Below are 23032 nucleotides of genomic sequence, written 5' to 3'. Positions count from 1 at the left end.
GTTATACAACGAAACTGAAACTGCAGGGTGGCCAAAAATGTTTGGGGAAAAACTTTACCTAGTTTTCCCGGATATTTTACCAATTCCAGTAAATTGCTAAAACCTAAATCGTTCAGCTTATTGACTCTGTATTCGTTTCAAATTCAATTCGAATTCGAAAAATAATATAATGTACAAAGAAAAAACGTCAGTTTAAGCAAATTTGTTTACTCGACGAAAAAAATTTAACTTTTGCTACCTTAAAAAATCATTTCTAATTCCCCTGATAAGAATACTGATAATTTTCAGTCGTTTCCGTGACCGAATTAAAAATTCCCAGACAATTCCATTGAATGATGAATTTCCTGACATTTTCAGGTTTCCCAGGACCACCCTGCGAAAATGAAGAAGAAAGAGCGAGGAGGGTTAATTAACTTGTACTCTCCCTTTTCCTCCTACGCAATTGGAAGAAACGTGCGTTGATTTATACAGTGAAAATATAAGATATTCAATTCTGGGGGAAAAATAAAAGAGGTAAGTTGAATTTTGATTTTTTACATCTTAGGTTACATCGTGTGAAAGTTAATTGAATTCCTCGGTAATATGCGAAAGCGTTTGTAACGTTTTTACCTACCGACAAAAAAGAAGTAATGTCAAAAATAAAAATAAACTGAACAATCAACAGCTGTTTTGGCAAATAAGTGACGATACGTGTACTCGGTACACACAGAAATAATACAAGAACGTGAAAAATGCGAATGTCGTGTTTGAGGTGTGCGAGAGACTTGTTCAATAATGTTTTTTTAACAATTTTTTTTTTTTTTTCTTCAAATTTCATCTTTATTTTTCCTCAAGTCGAACGACACGTCGATTACGCGTATGAGAGATAAGTAAATACGACGATACTGCGGCGACGAATGAAGAGAGAAAGAAGATATAACACATATAATGAGTAAGGGAGCATCGGGTTATAATAACTTGTGTCAGCCTAGCCGAGTTTTATCCTGTCTTGAAATATCTGTGACGAGGGCTCTTTGCGAGGATCGGGAAGTCAGAAGAGCGTGTGCCACGCGATTAATAAGACTTGCGAGAAAAGGGAATAAAAAAAAAAAAAAAACGAGATAAAAATAAATGACCGAACTTCGAGAAAGATTCTAGTAAAAAGAAAACGAAAACGAAAAATAGTAACTGTGAAAGATAAAATGGTGAAAGAGAGGAGGAAGAACGAAAAAAAAAAAATCTCTTCGCTTGAATAATCCGCGCGCATTTTTTCAATCGCGCTTCCCTTTTCGTTACTCTTACATGACACATATATATATACACACTTCGCCGACGAGAAATTTAACCAGTGATCGTGTTGGGTTGGCTAACCTGTAATTTTTTTTTTTTTTTTTTTCTTCACTCAAATTAAACGAAACTGTTAAATTCCACGCCGTTGTCTCATTTTCAAACGATGCTGAGATGCCGCTGCACGCAGTACTTTGCGTGCATGCGTGCGTTCGTGCGTGCGTGCCGGAATATTTGAAACAAGATATATAGATAATCTGTGCAAAATTAAGTAAAAAAAACTTTTGGCACGAGCCCTAGCGTGCACTTTCGACCCCTATTAGCCCAAAACGTTTTGCAGATTTTTCATTACAGGTATACGATGCAAGCTGTACACGCAAATTCGTTACGATATATGCATCGACTCTTAATACATACATATGCATATGGGGCATTCCCCACCAACGTCCGACCCTCGCCATTTTTAATGTTGTTTAAAAAATTTTCTGCATTGTCCCAGCTCTGAAATAGTATCCTGAACTTTTTCAGATTTGTTATTCGACTACTCAGTTATTTATAAATGTTTAAACTGATTTTGAAAAGGACCTTTTTTAAAATTCTCAAAAAATTATCGGCAACTGTATTTTCTATTCCAAACAGTTAAAAGATTCAACCCATGATGAGCCAACTTATTCTCACGTTTTTTTTTTTTTTCATCACTTTCAATTTTCTTGGTCAATTGAAACATTGTTCGAACGGTATAAAAATTCCCGAAATATTCTGAAAACTTCTAATTTTCAGTCAAAACATTTCTAGACCGGTTCCATTACGGTACGATTTTTTAGGAATTTTTTGAAAATTTTGATACGGTTTGAGCAATGTTTTAGCTAACCAAAAAAATTCAAAGTGCTAAATAAAAAAACAAAAAAAAATAATAAAAATAATTGAAAAAATAGAAAAAAACTAGGTAGCGCTCTGAATTTTTCGTGAAAATGTTTCATTTCGGAAACCGGTTGTTTTCTTCTCTCGTTTATTAAAAATGAATTTGGGTGTTTTTAAGATGGGTTTAAAAAATGATAGGGTAACGACGAGTGATTGAGAAAATCTGAAAATCTTTTTGAAATCTTTTCAGGTGTCGCACTGACGTGGGATAAATCTTTGATGAAATTAAAAAATGTCACGGTCAACCGTTTACCGATTTGGCGTGGAATGCCCCATGCATACATATGTGTGTATGTATATAGGACCGAGGTACGGTCGACGGTACAGAGGTTAGAGATAAAAGGCCGCGATAAGAAAACGTAGGTGCAGACCCGTATGCCTGTGTGTATAACTCTTAGGTGGGCAGGTGAACCGAAGAGTGCGGAATCGAGTTGTTACCCGTGTTGTACTTATTATCTAATCTTTCGACAGCGCGGAGGAGGAAGGAAGGCAGCGTAGCAGTCGAGTTTGTGGTCGATATGAGCGGAGGCAACGCTGACATAAAAGCCGGATTCTCGGTACTCGATTGCCAGAGTCGTAAAATTAATGATAGTCATTAGGTACCGAATGGATTGATGGCTTATTTATTATGGTAAAAATTAATTCATTTCACCTAACCCGGGGGACGGGTAAAACGGCGCTCCACTCTTGCCAGCGAATCGTCTTTTACTTCCTTCCTGACCACCCTGACCAAGAGTTATACTGCGTTCAAATTACACACTTCCGCAGGAAACGATAATCCGTAATATTCCCTTAGCCTCTTGCGTTTAATTGTTAACAAAGTGCACGTTTTCACTTCGCCTGCGGATCAGTAATTATTACTGAGCTGTGTGAAATCATTTTGCCGTACAAATGCGCGTTCGAAATTATTTCAGCAAGTTGAACGGTAGGGTTGGATTTTATTCGGAAAATATCTAATAACCGGGTGAAAAAAAAACCGCGAGACAAGCATGTAGAAAATTATTAAATATTGATCAATTGGTCAATTTACTAGATTGATTTATCCATTGATAGCTCGAAATTCTTCAATTTTCAAACGATCGATTCGTTCTCTGTATTTTATTATTATACGATGATTCGCCGCACGTGACAACATAAAACAACAGTACACGGATTGAAAATCTAATAGATCATTCTTCCTGATTAATGATATTTTTGTTTTTTTATATTCCCCGCACTAGACGAAATATCGGCAAATGAGAAGATTACACTCAAGTACATTAAATAAACACACTTGGTGGTATAACACCTAGAGGGAATAAGATTAATGATAGGAAATAAAGAGATATTGCTATTCTCCAGTCGTCAATTTTTACCTCTCGTTCGTAATAACGAAAAGTTTTATCGTGTTCCTGGTTTGCAATTCCGAGTGGCAGCAACAAAAAAAAATATGCGAAACTAGATTACGCGCACGTGTAACAATAATTCGACACCGTGTACCTACTTTACCGCACAAGGTGATAAGACGAAGAGATCTCAAACACACGTTACACGTACATATACGGGGTAAATTGCACGATTACACATCGTCGTAAATTCATTGCTAAAGAGCGAGTGAGAACACAATACGTGGACAAGTCGTTAAAATGAATAAGTGCGAGTTTATTTATAAGGATGAAGTTAGCGTAGGTTACCTTAACGATGCATGTTTAGGATACACCGCTAATTCGCATCTTTACAACACTCCGATGATTGGTAAACCATTTTAAACAAGTTATACACTAATTCTGAAAAGCCAGTTGATCCTTGAAAGTAATCCTTAAAAGTGTGCGTACTGAAGTAATAACTTTTTTCACCTGACGTACGCGTTACGTTCACGTTACTAACTTCATCCTCACGATCGTTTCGATCGAGCTTATACCTACTGAAAATATAAAAATAGTGTGAAAACTTACTTATATATGCATTCAGCGTCGAGTTCCGCTATCAGCGCCTGGCACTTCCGCTCTGAGTCGTGTGTTATCTTCCTGACCTCACCGCGACACACATCACTGAACGCGAACGAGCAACGACAAAACGAACCCGACGACTCGCTTTATTGAAAAGCACGTATATTGAAACAAAAAGAAAAAAAGAAAAAAAAAGAAGAAGAAGCACAACACCAAAAAAGGGCACACAAAACCCTCGAAAATATGATTTAATTGTTATCCCGTCGTCGCACTGATTCCTCATCCAAATCGTCGCCTGACGAGCACAGAAACAAACAAAAACCAAAAAAAAAGAATAAAAATAATAAATGTGAAAAAAAAAAAACAACCACTCGCGGTTTAACCCGTCGTCGAGCTTATTCACTGCACTTTCACTGTTAAACGCATACACGCGGCGTGTGAAAAACGCGTGGGGATCGTCGCGTGGAACGAGAGAGACGGACGGATGCCTCGGAGAGAGGGAGAGAGGGAGAGAGGGAGAGAGGGTGAGACGAGACAGGTGTTAAACGGTGTGCGTTGCGTGGCTGGTGCGTGAAGATAGGCAGAGGCGAGCGACACTGCTGACCCGACGACGCGGAACGGAGCGACGCGACGCGACGCGACGCGAGTGATACGCGCTCACCCACCCACCTCTCTGCCTCACCTATGTTTACGCCCGACGACGATGCGATGCCGCTCCTGATCGCGGTGACGATCGTCTATATCCGTCCGACCGCGCACGGGGTGGTTGGAGTCCACGTGTTTCCCTCCCAGCGTCGACATGGAATTCGGCTGGAGTTGACTGAAAAAAAATTATTGCAAATTTAGTGACGCAAGAGTAAGAGTTGTCGAATTACGAAATCAGGTTGCTATTTTGCAAATTTCATCTAGCGACGCAAATTACTATGCATTTGCCTTGTGTTTGGAGTAAAATTTATAAGAAGCATATGCGATACCGTTATTTGAATTTAATACATTTTTTTGTAAATTTGTTGTATTTGTAAATTGAATAAACAGTGAACACGCGGTGAACCGAATAAAACTTTTAATACAGCGTAGGAAGTTCCGTACAGAAATTTTTAACAGTGTTGATAAAACGTTTGGTCACCACGCGTTTTCACAGAACACTTTTGATACTGCAATGTATGTACATACGCCAAAGGTTTTTAGTATCAGCGCTCGGAGGCGATTTGTTTAAACTGTATACTTGGTAGGTAGGGTTATTAATCGGTTTATAAATAAACGCACTCCAGCGTATAATATCGTACACGTTGTCCACGGGCTGAGAGATTTGAGTCGCGTTATACGTATACAATTTTGCAAACGTATATTGTATTTAATTATAGCACTCCAAGTTACAGCCACACGGTATATCCGTTCAACTGATATGCGTTTCATCCAAGGATCGTAAACATTGTTTCCTTTCCTGTTACACATTCCTATTAACGTCCCAGAGAATGAGGATATTTCTCAAGTGAAATCCAACTATATCTATATACCTACTCTGGTATCACTCGAGAATCCAAACGCACAATGTATACATATCATAAAATTCTCTACCTCAAGACTCGATTCCTAGCCGTCGAATTTTCGATCAGGTCTCAGGGTTAATGCGAACGATTAACGGACGACAACTTGTCGCGCATTTTGTATTCGGAGTGAGTAAAAAAAAAATCACTGTGAATTAAGCGTTCCCGGTTCGACGCGGCGCGGCGCTGCTTAACGGCCCGAGGTTGAACTGTCACTGTTTGGGATCGCGGCGTCGATTATAACCTCACATACATATTAGGTATTTTTAGCACAGAGGCGTCGTGCGTGCCGCTCGGTGTCCGCGAAGAGAGCGAACGGCGATAGAAGCGGCAACGGAGAGAGTGAGGGAGGCGGGGGAGGCGAGAAGGGGGCTGATCCCGACGACAAATAAATTCTTCCATCGTTTTATGAGCCTTCGGAATCTAGCTCGCCGACGGAACACGTGTTGTTCCGACGTGAATTCCGGCGATGTTACACGCGCCGCGCCTGGCAAGCGGCAACCCGCGACGCGAAATTATATGGATGCGAAAAAGAACACCTACTTATGGTGACAATTATTTCTACGATTTTGTACGAATTTTTACGAAAATCGGATCATTTCGTACAATTTTTGTACAAAATTCTGAATACGCATAGTTTCTCATTAAAATTTGTAGCTTTTCAGTAAAAATTCGGAGCGGTAGAAATTTTCACTAGAAAATTTGCACCTGGAATTGCAATTTTTACATACCACAATTGTCGTAAGCTAAATTTACAATGGTTAGGCCAGGCTCCGATGCACATGTCAGACACACGAGTATGAAACGTTCTATCTAATAGCCAACCTTCTACTGCCGACGGGTACCGGCGTCAATTCGAAATGGAAAAGCCTGTTATTTATTAATAAATACTATTCGTTGCAATATCAACTCCTGTGGGATTTGATTTGGGCCACACAATTTTGTTCTTCTAATCGTTGTGGAAGGGGGGGAGTCTCTGTATCGCGACCGAAGCTACCGCGGATTTGGATCGAAATTTTAGATTTAAACTACCAATACTCCCCCTCAACGATTATACAAACAAAATTGCGGCAACGAAGATTGTCAACTTCAAATCTTTTACACACATACCTGCAATCTGAACGGACTGTATTGTCGAACGGGTCTTACTCGACGTGAAAACGCGGAAATCTTGACACGATCAAGATGGCGGAGAAAAAACAATTGAATCGGACGTGCCACGTGATCGCGCAGCCATTTTGGATTGCAATTGTTTCTTCGTCCGTTGACCTAATTGTATGACACAGAGTCGAAAAGCGTATTTCAAATTCGACCCCGTACCGGAAATCTAATGCCTTTCGTAACATCCGGTTTCAGTGATTCTGCACTATACGTTTACTCTGCGGAAATCAAATAGAGACAATCGAAGAAAAACAAAGATCACGTTAAGAAAAATTTTGACCAATATACCTTAGCCGGAGCATAATTTCTTACACTGCTAAAATTTACACGTAAATATACGTCAAACAAATAAATATATACACAGGAAAGGATGATTTAGCAAACAGGTATAAACATGCATGCGAGACGCGTACGTATATGTATTGTAAGCATGATATGACACGTATTAAAAGGCACGAGTTTACGGTCGAGTTGTATATATAATAAAAATCACCGCCTACAACCAAGACTTAATTACAAATTAATTCCACCTGATAGATACGCTCCATTAGAGTTAATTCGACGGTACGGGAACTGTCACCATTCGTTAGCGGACACGCGGCAGCCGGCACACCCCGATCTCCGCTTGCTGCCGGGTTCCTTATCTCTCTTTCTCCTACTCAATCTCGTTTTCTTTTCTCACAGTACTCTTTTATTTCTTTTTTCACCCCAGGAGGAAAAATAAGTAATATAAATCTGTGCGGCAGGTTGTCGAAAAAAAGAAGGTTGAAAATCCTCAAGAAGCGATCCAAAAACTAAGGAAAAAAATAAGGCGCGAGGGGGAGGAAGGGGATTGCAAAAAATAACTAGACATCCTTGCTCGACGACTAGCAAACTAGGGAATTGTTTTTTGCAGCGTTTTAAATGTCGTTACAATTTCCCCCCTTCAAGTCCCGGCCCCTCTGGCAAGTAGTAATGGCATAGCCACGGCCAGCCAAGCGTAATGCGCAAAGCGACGAAGACTTGCAGCGTTTTGAAGCTAATTCGCTGCACAATGTCGGAATTGTAATAGTTGTAAATCGCCCCCTGTCTCCCCATTTTTTTTACTCCCAGGCTCGCTCTCTCGGATATTATCGAACACGGACACCGGGTATTTATGCCCATACAGGTCGATGCCGATACGTGGTTTGTACCGCATACGTGCAATCGTCCCTGGCTCTCTGTAGGCCAAGTGACGAGATAACGATGATAGCGCAATCCGACCGCGGCGAAGATTGTGCTCGAAGTTCCATGCGTACATGTGCAACAGGGTGTTCCAAAAAACTAAAAAAAAACCTTGTTTTTCTTACAAACGCGCGTCAAATATGAGCTCTTAATATTGATATTAAAAGATACCTATTTTATTTTTTTCCAATTTCCATTTAAATAACATGTAACACAATATGGGAAAATTTTGGACTCTTTTTCACTCGGTAACGGCTTGACTATCAACTAGCAACGTGTATGACAAAATATTCTCAAATCTTCAGTTTTTTTTTTTTTTTGTTTTTTTACGTGTTATTTATATGAATAGTGGAAATAAATAAAATAAGCTTCTCTAAATACGGGTGCAGGGTGAATTTGCTCGAAATAAATTAAATGGTTGTTTCATTCGTGTTTTGAAAATCAGAGGATCGCCTGAAGCCATGCGGTATTAAATTAGAGCAACCGAAGAAGCAAATGCAAAGAGAAGAATGAGGATTCGAAAACAAAAGTAAAAATTAGCTCCTTGGCCAAATTTATGTTTGTCTACATTCTGACAGTTGAGATTCTTCGGATAAATTAATTTCAATTTCTCTAATTTCCACACACGTGTGTGACCGGTATAGTGTTCGTTTCATTGAAAATACTTCATCCGCACGTTTACGGTACGTATAACCTCGCAAGCTGAACGGGTACGAGGAGTCGTAGCTGCGCAGGGTCGAGTTCTTAATCAAAATGACATGGGAAAGTGTTTGCCTACGGTCACAAGATCACCGTGGGACGTGAGCGATCGATTCATTAACGTCCTGTGGATTGGTTCATATATGATAATTTGTTTAACCGTATACAGACCGGGCCCTATGCCTGTACCTACGTACCCGCAGGTACCTTTATGGGTACGTATAACGATAATATGCGGGGTCCTCGAAACGCTGCAACGAACGAGCCGAGCTGCGCTTCGGCAATCACGAAATATCCGTAATCAAGCAAAAGCGTGTATCGATTTTTTTTTCCAAATCAAAGTAAAAAATAATTTTCCAAATAACGACAAAAAAAAAATGCTTTCAAAGTTTGAGCTCTTAATATTAACGTTAAGAGGTGAATTATCGTGATCTTCTATTTTCCATTTAAATAACATGGTAAAGTTTTTTTTTCCATCTTTGGAAAAATACATAAAAAATACGCAATATTTTTTACTTGAATATTGAAAAAAAAGTATACAAATTTTTTTAATACGGTCCAGTGCGTAGGCCGGAAAGTTTAATAAATATGCAAACTATGCAGCAAGCATGAAAAGCAGAGCGTACGAGAGACCTTTTCCAAATACAAATATCAATGAACATAAGCCTTCCGAGGTTCATAATTTATTTACCCGCACGTTGCATTATATTTTTATAATATGCAGCAAGAGCAATTATTTATGCAATGAATACCTGTAAACGGTGCGAGGATTAATACGTCTGCATAATGCGAGCATTTCTTAAAACCCGTATTAGGCAATTGGAATAATATTAGTTTTCGAAAATTGATCTTACGTATCCGAGCTATATGCCTGTAACAAATTAAGAGAAATAATATTCCTATAATTCATTGATTTTTCATTTGTATGCACATACCTAATTGGGATGGGATTACGAGAAAACCTCATTCCGTTGGACTTGAACGATTATTTTCAGGCTTAATTGTCGTTTTTATTAACGTTGTCGGTTTAACGAAGATTTTGAAACTCGTACAACGATTGCTCAAAAAGCTGCGAGCTGATCGGATGATTCCGTATTTTTTCACCGAATAACTCTGTGAAATAATAAACTTTCTAAAACTTGTTCCCCGATATTTATAATCCCTTCTCTTTAGTTTACCTTTCAATTATATCAAAAATAACGGATATTTCTCGTCGTTCTTTTCACCGGCTAATTGCGGCACGTTGACACACGAATGTAGAATTATTTACCACGAAGTTATTAAGATACCCAATTATCAATTGATCACGAAGCAGATATAAACACACTGTGTATATATATCATACGTCACTGGACGTATACATTATCTGATCGTAACACCTTATATGCGTTGCCGAATCCGCGTTGTGCGAGATTGTAAATTCACCGGGAGGCTGTGCCCACATGGCTACAAATACAACTTGTCAACCGTGTCATATTTAATTTCTTCAAATTAATCGGTTCATCGAGCCGATATAAAAAAATGGACTTCGTCACGAGTGCGTGTGATTTGTATAGGTATAAAATTGCTGCGGTGCATCGGAAAATTCAAGCCATAATTCCTGACAGAGCCGAAATTTTCTGATAGATTTTAAAGCATCGAATTCTCGCATTTGCGGACTAATTTTGATGACAAGAAAATCGCAAAATATATTCACAACAGTGTAAGATATAAACGATGAAAATTTAGGGTAATTCCTGCGTATCATATTTACAATTGGAAAACAAAATCGTCTCAAATGTTTTTGTTTCTTGCATTGAATACAGAAATAATTAGCACGTGTTTTTTTATTTCGCTGTGCAAAATAAGAAAAAAAACCAACGCGTCAATTATATCTGTATTCGATGTAAGAAACAAAAATATTTAAGTCGATTTTTCTGCGATGTAAGTATATTTACTCGTACAATCAAAACGTTCACTCTCTTTAATTCCGTTTCCCGTAATAAAAGCCTCGAACTGGAGAAAATGATCCGAAATGCATGCGTTCGTTACGTCATATATTTACGCTTGCTCGCTGACCGAAAGGTCGCTTGTACGATTGATGTCGAAATAGCAGCAGGTGGATAAAAGGTGCTCATGGCTTTCCTCGGAAACCGAGGCATCCTGTGGAATGGATACGTGAGTGAGTATTTTTCGTACGAGCATCAAGCGGAGGAACGGACGAGCCGAGAGGAGGTCCTGTGTTGTCAAACAGGTTATTCGAAGTGCTTTGGCTGCATATATAAATAAATAATAACCAACGCAGTTGGCCCGATGGAGATGTGAAGATATCGGCTTATCTCAATGTCAATGCTCCTAAGCCTGCTCTGGTTACAGTCATTAGGGTCATTAACATCTGATAGGCGTGGGAGCGGATTCCGGGCCCCTTCGTGGTCCTCCTGCTCTCCTCTTCTCCCCTCTCGGGATCTTACTTCACACAGATTTATCTCTAGGGAGGCGTTCGCCCCCGTGGCTAAGCGGCCGGTATAACTGATCGGGTGCCAAACGTGCGGGAAGTAGTAGAAAAAAAAACAAAAAGTAAAAATACAACCCCGGACAACATATTCAAGGATAATTTCCGTACTCGGCGTTCAGGAGGAATGATGCAGTTGCGTGGAAAAATTTTCATACCGTTTGAATCGGAACCAAATTGAAACTCGACGGATCTGCAGGTTTGGTACATCATTTTAAGGGGTTTTAAGTTTATACCTTGTCAGAAGGCCGAGAGAATCGATTTTTCAAGGATTTTTCATCAAGAAACAGTTCAATTTATGAATATAAAAATTGTTATACGTATAACTCAACGTTGAACTTTATTCTGGTATTTTTTATTTCTATATCATAATGATTTTTAAAACTGCAATAGCCGATCTTCGGGAGCACCCCGAGAAAAAAGCGTCTTGCAGTGAGCGAGATATCTCTAAACTGGATGATACGAAAAAAGTTTCGAAAGCACTTTCAAAATCTCCGGGGCGTCTTTGCAAATGTGCGCGTAACTTCGAGAATATTTGTCGGATCGACATGAAATTTTCTGCGTATATACTTGAATGTAATGTCTACAGTACAAAAATGTAATTAAAAAAAAATTGATCCTTGAAAAATCCTGACATGTATAACCCCGTAAGAAATCACCCAATCTCAACGATTTACGAAATTCACTGTTTACATCGCACAACAGATAAAGAATTTACATACACACGGAATGAAACGAATTGAGATGAAAAATTCTGACCACAGCGCCGGGTTTTCGAACAACTTGAACGTAATGGTGAGAGGCTAAATAAGATAATTAACAGATATAAGTATACACTCAACACCTGAGGTATAAAGTGTAATATTTTAATGCAATAACACCGCAATGAATATCGGTCAGCGATGATTTTTATTAACATACAGATACGATTATTACAGACGTTTATCTATGAACTCACGTTCCGTGTTCTCAGCCATACCGTATTTCACCTCATCGAAAATAATTCGTATATATATATATATATATATATATTCAGCGTAACAACGTAAGATATTTTTGATATCTATATGCATATTCGGTGAGATATCGACAGCTTTATAAACCCAATCGCGTCGCGTTAATTAGAAGGAATGAACGCGGCATGAGACGATTTCACGCATCTCTTATACCCAGATATAATACAAGGCAATACTTTTCGGTTCGATGACCGTGAGTTGAATTTTTCTAACTCTTTCAGATCCTTGGTATTACCGATTAATTATGAGCGAAAGATTACGCGATCAATAACGACTGTTGGACGATCCTAGTTCCGAAAAGAACTTCAATAATTGGCTTCAACTGCTCCGGCACAGGTTTTCAGACGCGTTCGAATCTACGCTGCGATTGCGGAGAGTGTCGAGCTGATCGCGCCAGCTGCTATCGGGTGCGTATAAAAGCGCGAACGCAATTATCAGGATCGTAAATTTCGACGCACCGGAACAGGTTCGAATCACCTTCCAGAGCCGGTGGACTCCTCGATCATCGGCGGGTCCAGCGACCCCTGGAAGAGCGCTCACCGGCTATCGGTGAGATGTGCAAAAACGGGGTTTTCATCGCAAAACCCATTGACGCGTTAATAATATTCGTTTCACGCCGTTAACTTTTACCAATAAAACCGCGCTCATAAATTTCCATTTTATCTTCACGTATATCCGGTACTTGTTACAGTAGTATGTATATACTCCGTTTACAACACATGAATCCTCTGCACCGTTCTCCGTTTTATACTTGCGATGCAAGAAACTGTTCCGCGTCGTTAGGCTATTGGTCGGTTTTTCAAAAGTCTGCCGATACATTTATGATTGTGTGTCAAAAACATATCGACGAAGAAAGATTCGTTGCATAAACATAATTTATGCTTGATTAGGTACACCGGTAAACGTGAATTTCAGTCTTGGTTCTAGAGGTCAAATTTTGATATCTTCTACGTAACTAATAAGTGAAAAAATAGTTGTATTAGATAAAGTTTGTTTTCGTAGAAACTAGAACGGTATTTCAGATTTTAAGAACAGTTACCTATTTTCTCAAACATTTATTGTAAATAACAATTGAACAAACTTCAGTTTTGCATTTAAATCAATGTTATTCAAAAATAATAATTGATAATAGACGACGAATGTAAAGGAATTGATGGACAAAGTTGAAAAATTAATGTTTTTCGTACTTATTCTATATTCGTACGGAATTTCTCGTATCAAACTCGAAACCTAATCTTCCATCACGCTCTCATTAAACCGCCCCTGGAAACGTTAATAGCGACAAAGTCCATCACATCTTGGTGAAAACGTTTTCCTTTTTCTTCCGAATAGGCACCCATACTAGCTATCAACCAAAAACTTCAAGACTTGTTTATCAACGTAAAAAAGACAAAAACAAACTTTATAAGTAACAAATAAAAGTTTTGCTCATTATTCGATGTGTAGAATCAAAATTTAAGAAAACTTTTGTTTTTTTGACCCGTGTTACATATCAAATTGTACAATATTTCCCAGCTGAGGAATCGGATTCCATTATCTTCTAATCCGCAAGCTATCGGATCAATTTTTCAACGCAGTTCAGAAAACTTCCCATCTCGCAATAATAATTGGGATCGTGTCAAGATTGATTTATCACGATCTAGCGAATAGATCGGCAGCGAGTGCGAATTTGACGCGTGCGAATCGGTAAGTCGCGTTACAACGGCAGCTGTTGAGGTCGTGAAGAGTTTAGCGTTTTGCGATACGCATTTCGCATCTCTCGGTTATAGGTGTAACGACTACCAGGCGGTAGCAGGTGCAGCAGTGATTCTTTGCTGCGAGGGAATCCAGCACAGCGGCTGTCAGAATTACGCAAATTGCCGTACAAGAATTCCCGCAGCATTGCAGCGTTGCGGCATTGCAGTGCGTTACAACGGGGGCCGGAGCTTGCAAGCTGCAGCGCCTAAGTGCACCTCGCGCAATTTCAACCTGCCAATATAAGCTGTGCGCAGAGACTGTGGGAGGGGGAGGGGGACGGGCGAGAGGCGGTTGAGCTTCTTGAATCGCTACCGTTTGACGACGCGGTTACGTGATCGCGAAGGCAGGAAGCTGTTGCGGCGCTGCGCCGGCGAACCTGACTGCGGAAAGCATGGAGGCACGGCACGGAAGGCCTTCCGCCTACGTTTTCTTACCACTCCGTGACCGGCGGGGGTCTCGGACTAGTAAACACGGGGAAAGAAAAATATTGTAGATTTTACATAGGTCGCGGTCGATGTATGGACAGCACTTTTTTCGAGATAAATCTTGTACCCACAGCAATTTTGGCAAGATTTACAAATGCAATAATAAGACTTACGAAATCAATAGTAAGTGTCAGAGTGTATGCAACAGGGTGGTTCATTTTGTAACCTTTTATTTTTTTTTAGGTGCCACTCGAATAATTTGTGACAAATACTAGGGAAAAAAATTGTCATAAAACCTGAAGGAGGTAGAAAAATATTTAGAGGCCGCTACCCTATTATTGGAATATTTTTTATTTATTTTCACGCGTACACCTTACGGACTTACATTATATACATTAGTTTATTTATTTTTTTTGATTATCGTCTCTTGGTGCAAGGTGTCCACATAAAAATACATGAAAAATATTTCAGTAATCGGGAGCGTACTCTAAATATTTTCCTACCTCCTTCAGGTTTTACGACAATTTATTTTTCAGTATTTGTCACAAGCTTTTCGAGTAGCAGCTTAACAAAAAAAAAAAAATTAAAAAATGAGTCACCCTAATGTTTGGTTGAATCTACCACAATTGATGTAGCTTTTACTCAAAAAAATTGCTGTACATATATTCACCACAACCGAAGTAGAATCTACATTAGATTTTTTTCCGTGCACTTTACTTCACTTTGATATGCCGAAAGTTGCATTTTCGCAGCTGTTAAGGTTGATGAATTCGTTCATCAGAAGGTCAAGATCTAATTCAACTACATATTGGTGAATAATATGGATTATAGATACATCGTCCAAGTGATCTTGCAGCATCGCGTTAATAATCAAGTAATTGAAGCAAACTTTAATTTTTCGAAACTGAAAATATGCATGAGATGTGGAATTTTGCCCCTACTAAATTTCGAGCACTCTACACCTACCATAGTGATTTTTCCGAGTCCGACGTCGTTGAACAGAAAACGGCCATCTGATAGAGTTATTTAAAGAAAAAAGTCATTCATCTACCAACGCGTCAAAGTATCAGATAAAACATGTTACAGGAGACGCGGATGAAGTGCTTTCAGGTCATAAATTGTTATGGTTGTCAATAATTCTGTGCTATACACACACACGTGCGAAGTGTGGGGATTGTTAACGGTAACCTTATACGTCCATTATACGTGGTCACAAGTTATTGTCGGTTTGTAATACGTTCGTTAGGTACAGAGGTCCACGTGAAGAATGAAGTGCCTCCCTGGCGTGGTGTACTAATTCACGAACCGATGCCTTAATAGAGTTCGTGCCGTGAAAAATTTAGATCGTTATGCGTCAGTGTTATACCGAACCGAGAAACAGGCGTATCATCCTTTTCAGAATAGAATTACCTACCCTCATTTGCGAATATCGTCACTTGAACGGATCTGGATCACACCAAGTTCGGGAGAAACAGGGAGTAACAACTACTGACAATCGGTCCAACGTGGTTGAGATTACAACTGATTCTGGAGGAAGTACAATTGCCCTGTGGTGTACGACTGACGGTGTCCAGTGGTCCTGAAAATATCCTTGAATTTTGCTTGTCCTTCAAGAGTCCTGAAAACTATCCTGGAATTTTTTTTGTCTCCTGGGAACATTCTCTTTTTAACGTCCTTGAATAACCTGAAAATGTTTTGAAAATGTCTTTGAGTTTTTTACTGTAAGCTGGGAAGATTAGAATTGTTAAGTCCGAAAAGAGTGCCTTCAAGGTTTCGAGCAAACCAAAGGTGGTGAACAGACTTACAAATTGGTCAAGAAACTTGATAAATTGGTGAAATTCACGCTCGTCGATGACGAAGGAACGAAGGAGCGATCGAGTGGAGGATGGAAGTGGCTGCGGGTAGGTGTTGAAGAGCGGCGTATGTCACTCGCGGAGTAACTCATGCACCGGCGGACCCTGAGCGTGAGTGCGCGAGTGTGAGCGAATATCGGGTTATGGGTAGAGTCGGCCGGTGTGTTGGTGGCTCTTCGAATGCGAGATCAGCAAATCTAAGATCGTGCAACCGGTGTCCAGTGGCGCGTCCAGGTTCAGGTTGGCGGGGGTACGAGCCACGCCACGCCACGACGACCAAGTGCTGGACCGCGCCGGGTCCAGCGAGTGAAGGATGCTGGGAGGCAGGGGGAAGCGAAAGGTGGAATGCGCGGGTCTCGAAGGAGGAGCTGTCGGCGGTGAAAAATCACACACCGGGGCCACCACTGCCAGCATCTGCTCTACATACGCGGGTTCTCATCCCAAGAAACCTCGAAGACGTGATCTCGAGCACTAGACGCTCCAGAATTCGCATCTCGAACCATTTTCCGTATCTCCTCGATCTCCCCGTTACACGGCCGTGTGTACTGTAAAAAATGACGGTGTTAAAATTGACCAAAACTGGCTGGTGTGGACCACTATATGTAGAACAATTTGTAGTCAATTCAAAATTTCAATGTCAGGTAGTGTCGGATTGATATCAAATAGTCTTGGATCGACACAAAAAAATATTCTATACAAGTCCACACCGCATTTTTTTCTACCGTGTGAATGAAGAGCAGACCAGTCGAGGCCAAATAAAACCTCTTTAAGGGGGTGCTCCAACTCGAACCCGACTCGAAAGGTCAGATGAAAAGCTTCTACCCTCAAGTGGACGAGTTAAAGACGGCGAAGAGCCAGCTGAAGTACAAGACTGTACATGCAGAGGTGCAGGAGGATTGAGAACCTCGAAGAATCGGAGTATGGAGAAGCAGAGCAAGATATATACGTATTCCGGCGGGGCTACCGGTCGGCCTGCAGGTCGGGTCGGTGTTCCCCTGTGTTTCATCTCTACTTTTTATTCGTTTTTGCTGTACCACCGTTTCCTTCCTCCTTTAGCCACCGGCTATTCTCGCGTCCGGCCGATTCGCCTCTCGCTCCCTCGGCTTCGGAGTTGTTGTTCGATTGTTTTATTACTTTTATAAACGACGCCGCCTCGCTCCTCCGACCCGACGCCGCCTCTGCTGAGCAGGCGCTTCCTTTGTTGGCCTGGCCATTGTTGCTCTCGTGGAAAGATGCGAATTTTAATTTGATATTGTCTAATATTATTTATGTATGCACACTAAGGACGGCAGCTTCAAAAGACCCCCTCCTTAAACATACACACACACACACATATCTTTTCGTACACCAAAGGTCCTTCCAAATACTTCTTTACCACCCTTACGGCTGCCCCCGTAATGTCCCATCACTCCCAACGGGTTGCTGGGTACTCAAGACCCATACAGCAACCAAATCTCCCTCTGGCCGAAATAGCTAAGATTTTTTAATTCATGTGGCATTTATCAATTATCCATCAAATCGTCAAACTGTGAATTCCAATTATATGCAAAAACGGTTATCCATTTTCAACGTTCATCATTGAACCTGATCTATTGGACGGAGCTCGGTTCAAATTCGTGCCTTATGGTATATTGTGCTCATTCACTACTCGGATTCAACTCAATCGCACCGTTTTCAATCAGTGGATCGAGTTACTGTTCGTATACCAAGTCAATATCGATCGGTGACAAAACGACGACCATGCATTATCGCCATCGGTGAGGTCACTTTATCAAATTTGAATACTCGACTATCAACGCGTCGAAAGAAATATAATACATGTTCGGAAGATTGGGCGTGCGCAGTAGTGGTCTTCGGGGAATCAATATCAGCCCACATTGCCGAGGAGACCCGCCTCGGCCAGCTGCAGAGTTTGAGGAATAGACGCAACAGTTGTGTTTGAACAACGATGGAAAAGGTGATCGGTGTATTTCGAACAAACGTATCGCGGGCATAAAACGAGCTCGTCTCGCGAAATTGCCGTTCCAGTTTAGTAACAGCGGCTATAACGAGAGCACAACCGTTCGCAGTAACGGCTCATCCATCTCAACAGTGCGATAAAGTCAAGTAAAATTATCCGAAGTGCGCGACTGATGAGGATATTTCGCGAGTGTGTACCTACGCGATATGTAAAATGGAGGGCTGATTAATCACCGGTACCTATTTCGCGATCATTCGGCTAAAGATGATCAGCCGTGTGTCGCTTGGCATAAACGTCGGCATACTCTTAACGCTCTTGATACTTGGCGCGCTGTTTTCACTGCCGCTGAAGCTGCTGCTTGATACGAATCGCGAAACGGGTGGATTTGACGAGCAGGAACGAGGGAGATCCGCTGATGAACTACCGCAAGCGGATTACCGAAGGATGAAGCTCTGCGGGAACCCCGACTACAAATCCCTAGCGAAGTTGGTACACCTCAGCAACTACGATGGAAACTGCACCAAACCAAAGCGTCCTGATGGCGAGAAATCGAGGGGACGATTCGCCGCTGAAAGATACGCCAAAAGATTTGCGGAAGACACGAGCGATCAGCAAAACGTGAGCACTCATCAGAAGAATTCCATCTCCATAGCGGGTCATATCCTCGCTGTCTTGCTGGTCGGTTCGGCGGTTGCTGCGCTGGTCGAAGTTCTGCGAGTTCGTCTTTTTGCGGCAGTCAAGGTGCGCCGGCTGATTTGTCATTATAATTACGATGCAGATCAAAGCAGAGTAAAGAGTAGCAGCAAGTCACGCGACATGTGGCATCCATCCTCACCGTTTTCTTAAATTCCATAACCAGCGTTCCGACGGCGGCGTCGCGACTGTAGCGAGGAAATCATCCCTCGTCGATTTAGCCCAGAGACGAGCCGTTCGCAAGGAGACGGTTCAGGCCCAGAAGTCCTTCGAAATCCAGGGTATGATGCATCGATCCCCGCTTCGTTTGCTCGGTAAATCGCAAGTATAATAGAACGACTATTGCATTAGATATAGTCAACATCCAGTTTCGACCCACTTGTTGCAGAGCGCAGGATACGCTCCGGACGTGCTGAAATATAACTCTCCGAGAAATGAGATTCTGAAACATATTCCGTATCTTCTTATAAACAGTTTGCATAATTGATCAGCAAAAGCTACAGTGGAAAAATAAGAGACATTGACAATCATGTGTTCACTGTTTTTCTAAAACGTGATCCTTCCCGTTTGACCCCAACAAGAGTAAAAAATCTACCGACGTGTTTATAATTACGGCAATGTATTCAACGAATCTTTGACCTCCTTTTGCAATGTGCGGAATATAATATCGTATAGGTGTCATAAATCAGCCACAGTGTATCATTTCGATAGTAATTAAACAAAAAACCAATCGCTTTAACTCCTCGTTCAAGCAGCTCGCCGTTGTATAAATACTTGCGGTGGCATTGAGCAAAGACTGGAATAATACTTCCAGGATTAAAGATATCTTACAGAAAATCGCACCACGTCGTTTTCGTTGGACCAGCGTGACAAAATAACGAACCGATTTACCTGCGCAAACAGCGAAACTCTAGGAACCATAATGTCCTTTTTCAGCTGCCCGGCCACCCCCACTGCTTCGTCGGTCGTCATTTCCAGCTCAGTGCCTGGGTAAGAAGGATCAGGTCCCGATTTCGACAACCGTGAACACGGGCCGGCTGTCTAGAAGACCGTCGTTCGTCATCGACTCGGAAGAGGACGTAACCGTTTTGACGGACACTTCGCGACGTCGTTGTCGTCTGATTAGGCGTCATTGAATTTTTCCGACGTGACGCAGGAAGTCTTCTGTGTGCGTGAGGCCATTGCTGGAGACTATACGCCTTATCGATTGTAATTAATCAGTTCACTTTGCTTACTCGACAGGTTTTGCTATGTAAACAATGTCCGGTTTGATTCTAAAAGTAGGTATACAACGGGGTTTCTGCGTACAGATTTCGAAACCTGCATTTTACAGACATTTTAACCGTTTTATAGCTCAGACACCATTTTCAAACTCCCGTTTCTCTGTTTTCAGAGAGAAAAGAAAATTATGGTAATCACCGCGAAAATGAAAAATTTAGAAGAGCTTGTGTCTGAGCTATAAAGCGGCTGAAATGTCGGCAATATTCCGGTGTTGGAATTTTTACGCAGAATCCCCCTTGTATACCTACTCAGGAAGAAAAAATTGTTCCGTTCAGGATTCCAGCAGACCTTGTTTAGAAGCCCGTATGTACCTACACATCGAGCAAACTACGAGAATTTCAACGCCTGCTTTCTCATCTTGCGCTGGTAAGTGAACAAGGATTTAAACGCCTTTTAAACGGTTCACCATCATTTACGCTTGTACTAACCTCGTCGAGTTTCAGGTGACTAACCACGATTCCCTACATCAAAGACACGCATCATTTACGGACGAAAAACGTTGCTCACGCACAATCAGCCAAGCGGTTGACTCGGAACGATTTCAGGTGAATTATCATGAACGACGAAACAGCTACGGAATCGATTTGTAATTGTCGCTCGTTGGACACGATTTTATCAGTGCTTGTGGTTTAAGTGGTTTTTTTCCTTTCAGAGGATTTACATTATTTTTAAATTGTAACAAATTGTTATTTCTGGCATAATGTAAACCGGATTATGCTATAATCTATTATTTTCAACTAGATGAGAATAGGGAATTAGTGATCTGTTTTTTATACATTGCTGACTCATAGCAACGAATTATCCGTTATCTCTGAATTTGGACTAAGATATGAGCATTGAGGAATCTCGCCAAATTTCGATCCCCGTGTCATAATTTTCGCCATAATTATTCTCGATGTATAAGTGTCTAATATTTGTGTGATACTGCATTGATAGGCAATTACCAAAGTCCACACAAGCCTAGCAAGAATTAAAACAACAGAGGATACTAAAAGAAAAATAGCTGAAAGAAGTACACATTCTGATCGCATTGCGGTTCAATAAACGAGTGCCAATATCCATTAAAACTATGCATAAGAATTTTGCGAGATCAATCTAGAAATATTCATGATATATATGTATGCATAAGTTCTTTTGTGACGCATTTGAATCAACGACTGTACAAACACCGAATAATCTGAAAATTCGTGGTGCTGTTAAAATATACCTTACACAAGTTATACCCATACTTGAACGCGAATGTAGATATAATCAAGGTATTTTCTGATGTAAAATGTTTGTAGCAATTAATGCATCGAACGGAAAGTTCGCTTGCCTTTAAAGCGAACTATCCACAAATAAGTTTATTACTCACTCGACTGTAGGAGTTCGCAGCTGATACGGGAATGGTATACTCGTATTATAGCGAAGATGGTCAGTCCCAAGAGATTTTGAATACGAACAGGCCTGTGTTCGAAATCCGGATGAAAAGAGGATCTCGCAAAGAGTGATACTGATGAGGTCCAGATACAGATGGAGAGAGTGACCAAATCTCGAATCTGTAATGAGTAATGTAGTACATATTATATCGATGTGAAAATGTATTTTATGAGTACTCTAAGTTTCCAACACTCGATATTTACTGTATAATATAAAAATATCTGTTGACATATTATATTTCTACATAGAAGTATACTCTAACTCGACGTATGTACGAAGCTATTTCACGGTTATAACGATGATGAATTTCACCAATGCAGGTACTAGTAACGATTCTTCTGCACATGCAAATGTCCAAAACGCTTTTTACGCAACCTACGACACTATGCTCTAACCATTGTGCGTACGTATATTGTTGTAATCACAACGAAAAGTCAATGTGATGCAGTCCGAATGCCCTGGTGACTACAGACAGCAAATATTACGAGGTTGAAATTAGTAATGTTATCGTAACGAAACATTAGGGAAGCATCACAATTTTCCTTATTTTAGAGTTACTTTGAAGGAACTAAGATTTCGAAATTTGAGAATGTTTTGTTTTATTACGGTTCGATGAATTGCAGACAACTTCAATATCGCTAAATAACCGTTTTTCTCATCATGAACCCATACGATAACGTTACCAACTTCAATATGATCAAATGTTTCCAACTGTAATTTTCTTAAATGTATACATGCTCGTAAACGAATAATATATTACATGAATGTATTTTATCAAGCACGGAATTGAAGAAGACTCTAATTATCCAATAATCGTGAAATGCAAGATCACAATTGTTTGTATTGAGCTGTATAGATACATGTTTTTTTTTCATTCCCGAAAGCAACTGGTTGTACCCGTTCTAAAAGACAAGATTTTCCTTAAATACAAACAATCACCTTACGATTTATTCTACTCACATCGAAACGAGATTTTTCGGTTTCCATTGTTGATCTAACGGCGACTAGTCAAGACCATTTATGAGTGTGTGTTTTGACGAAATAACGACAGCGATTTCATGCATCAGCTTGAAACAAAACAACGCCTTCCTTCTGTACAACCTGACGTTAGGCGCTACACGTGTTGCTCGCGTTGCAAATGTTTAGGAGCAAAGAAACTTAAGAAGCAAAGCTACGTGAAATAAGTACGTGGGCCTGCTTATAACAGACGATGAGAATCGTACGAGGAAGTACGCGTAATCTATTTTCGCGTAAGATCTACTTTTTGTTATTTACCTATCATCCCGTGGCTACATATGAAAGTAAATATTGTCCCTCGACGCGTGCTGAACAAACATCGACAACTTGAAGCACCGAAGTAAATAAGAAATCCAACCGACGCAGGCGCAGTTCGATCGCATGTGAGTCGAGAGGTCGAAGCTAGGTGACGCCA

General features: G+C 40.6%; 1 protein-coding gene and 2 long non-coding RNA genes across 6 annotated transcripts; 1 reads left to right on the top strand and 2 right to left on the bottom strand.

The window, feature by feature from the left end:
* Positions 1–4500: 4500 nt before the first annotated feature.
* LOC124303483 (uncharacterized) lies at positions 4501–19925 on the bottom strand. Its single transcript, XR_006907921.1, has 5 exons — positions 19792–19925; positions 19043–19342; positions 16200–16792; positions 15809–16078; positions 4501–4935 (listed from the first exon to the last, which is right to left on the bottom strand). It is a non-coding gene; the product is annotated as an uncharacterized LOC124303483 (long non-coding RNA).
* Positions 18129–22413, top strand: LOC124303482 (uncharacterized). Of its 4 annotated transcripts, none has more exons than XM_046760735.1 (5): positions 18129–18948; positions 19067–19181; positions 19837–20109; positions 20457–20547; positions 20625–22413. In XM_046760735.1, the coding sequence occupies exons 1-3, from the start codon at positions 18472–18474 to the stop codon at positions 20034–20036; spliced, it is 792 nt and encodes a 263-aa protein (XP_046616691.1). In that variant the 5' UTR covers positions 18129–18471; the 3' UTR covers positions 20037–20109; positions 20457–20547; positions 20625–22413. The 4 variants fall into 4 exon arrangements, with proteins under 4 accessions (XP_046616691.1, XP_046616690.1, XP_046616689.1 ...); XM_046760734.1 differs by having other exon boundaries at positions 19067–19214; positions 19837–20068; XM_046760733.1 differs by having other exon boundaries at positions 19067–19214.
* LOC124303484 (uncharacterized) lies at positions 21602–23032 on the bottom strand. The gene is made up of 3 exons (XR_006907922.1): positions 22876–23032; positions 22561–22667; positions 21602–21719 (listed from the first exon to the last, which is right to left on the bottom strand). It is a non-coding gene; the product is annotated as an uncharacterized LOC124303484 (long non-coding RNA).

The sequence above is a fragment of the Neodiprion virginianus genome, chromosome 4 (genome assembly GCF_021901495.1).
Source record: "Neodiprion virginianus isolate iyNeoVirg1 chromosome 4, iyNeoVirg1.1, whole genome shotgun sequence".
Taxonomy (NCBI): domain Eukaryota; kingdom Metazoa; phylum Arthropoda; class Insecta; order Hymenoptera; family Diprionidae; genus Neodiprion; species Neodiprion virginianus.
This window is presented reverse-complemented; position numbering and strand designations above follow the sequence as displayed.

Coding starts and splice junctions, on each gene's coding strand:
- LOC124303482 (XM_046760734.1), top strand. CDS start 18,472: ATGATCAGCCGTGTGTCGCTTGGCATAAACGTCGGCATACTCTTAACG. Junction 18,949..19,066: donor GTCTTTTTGCGGCAGTCAAG/GTGCGCCGGCTG, acceptor TTCCATAACCAG/CGTTCCGACGGCGGCGTCGC. Junction 19,215..19,836: donor ATCCCCGCTTCGTTTGCTCG/GTAAATCGCAAG, acceptor GTCCTTTTTCAG/CTGCCCGGCCACCCCCACTG.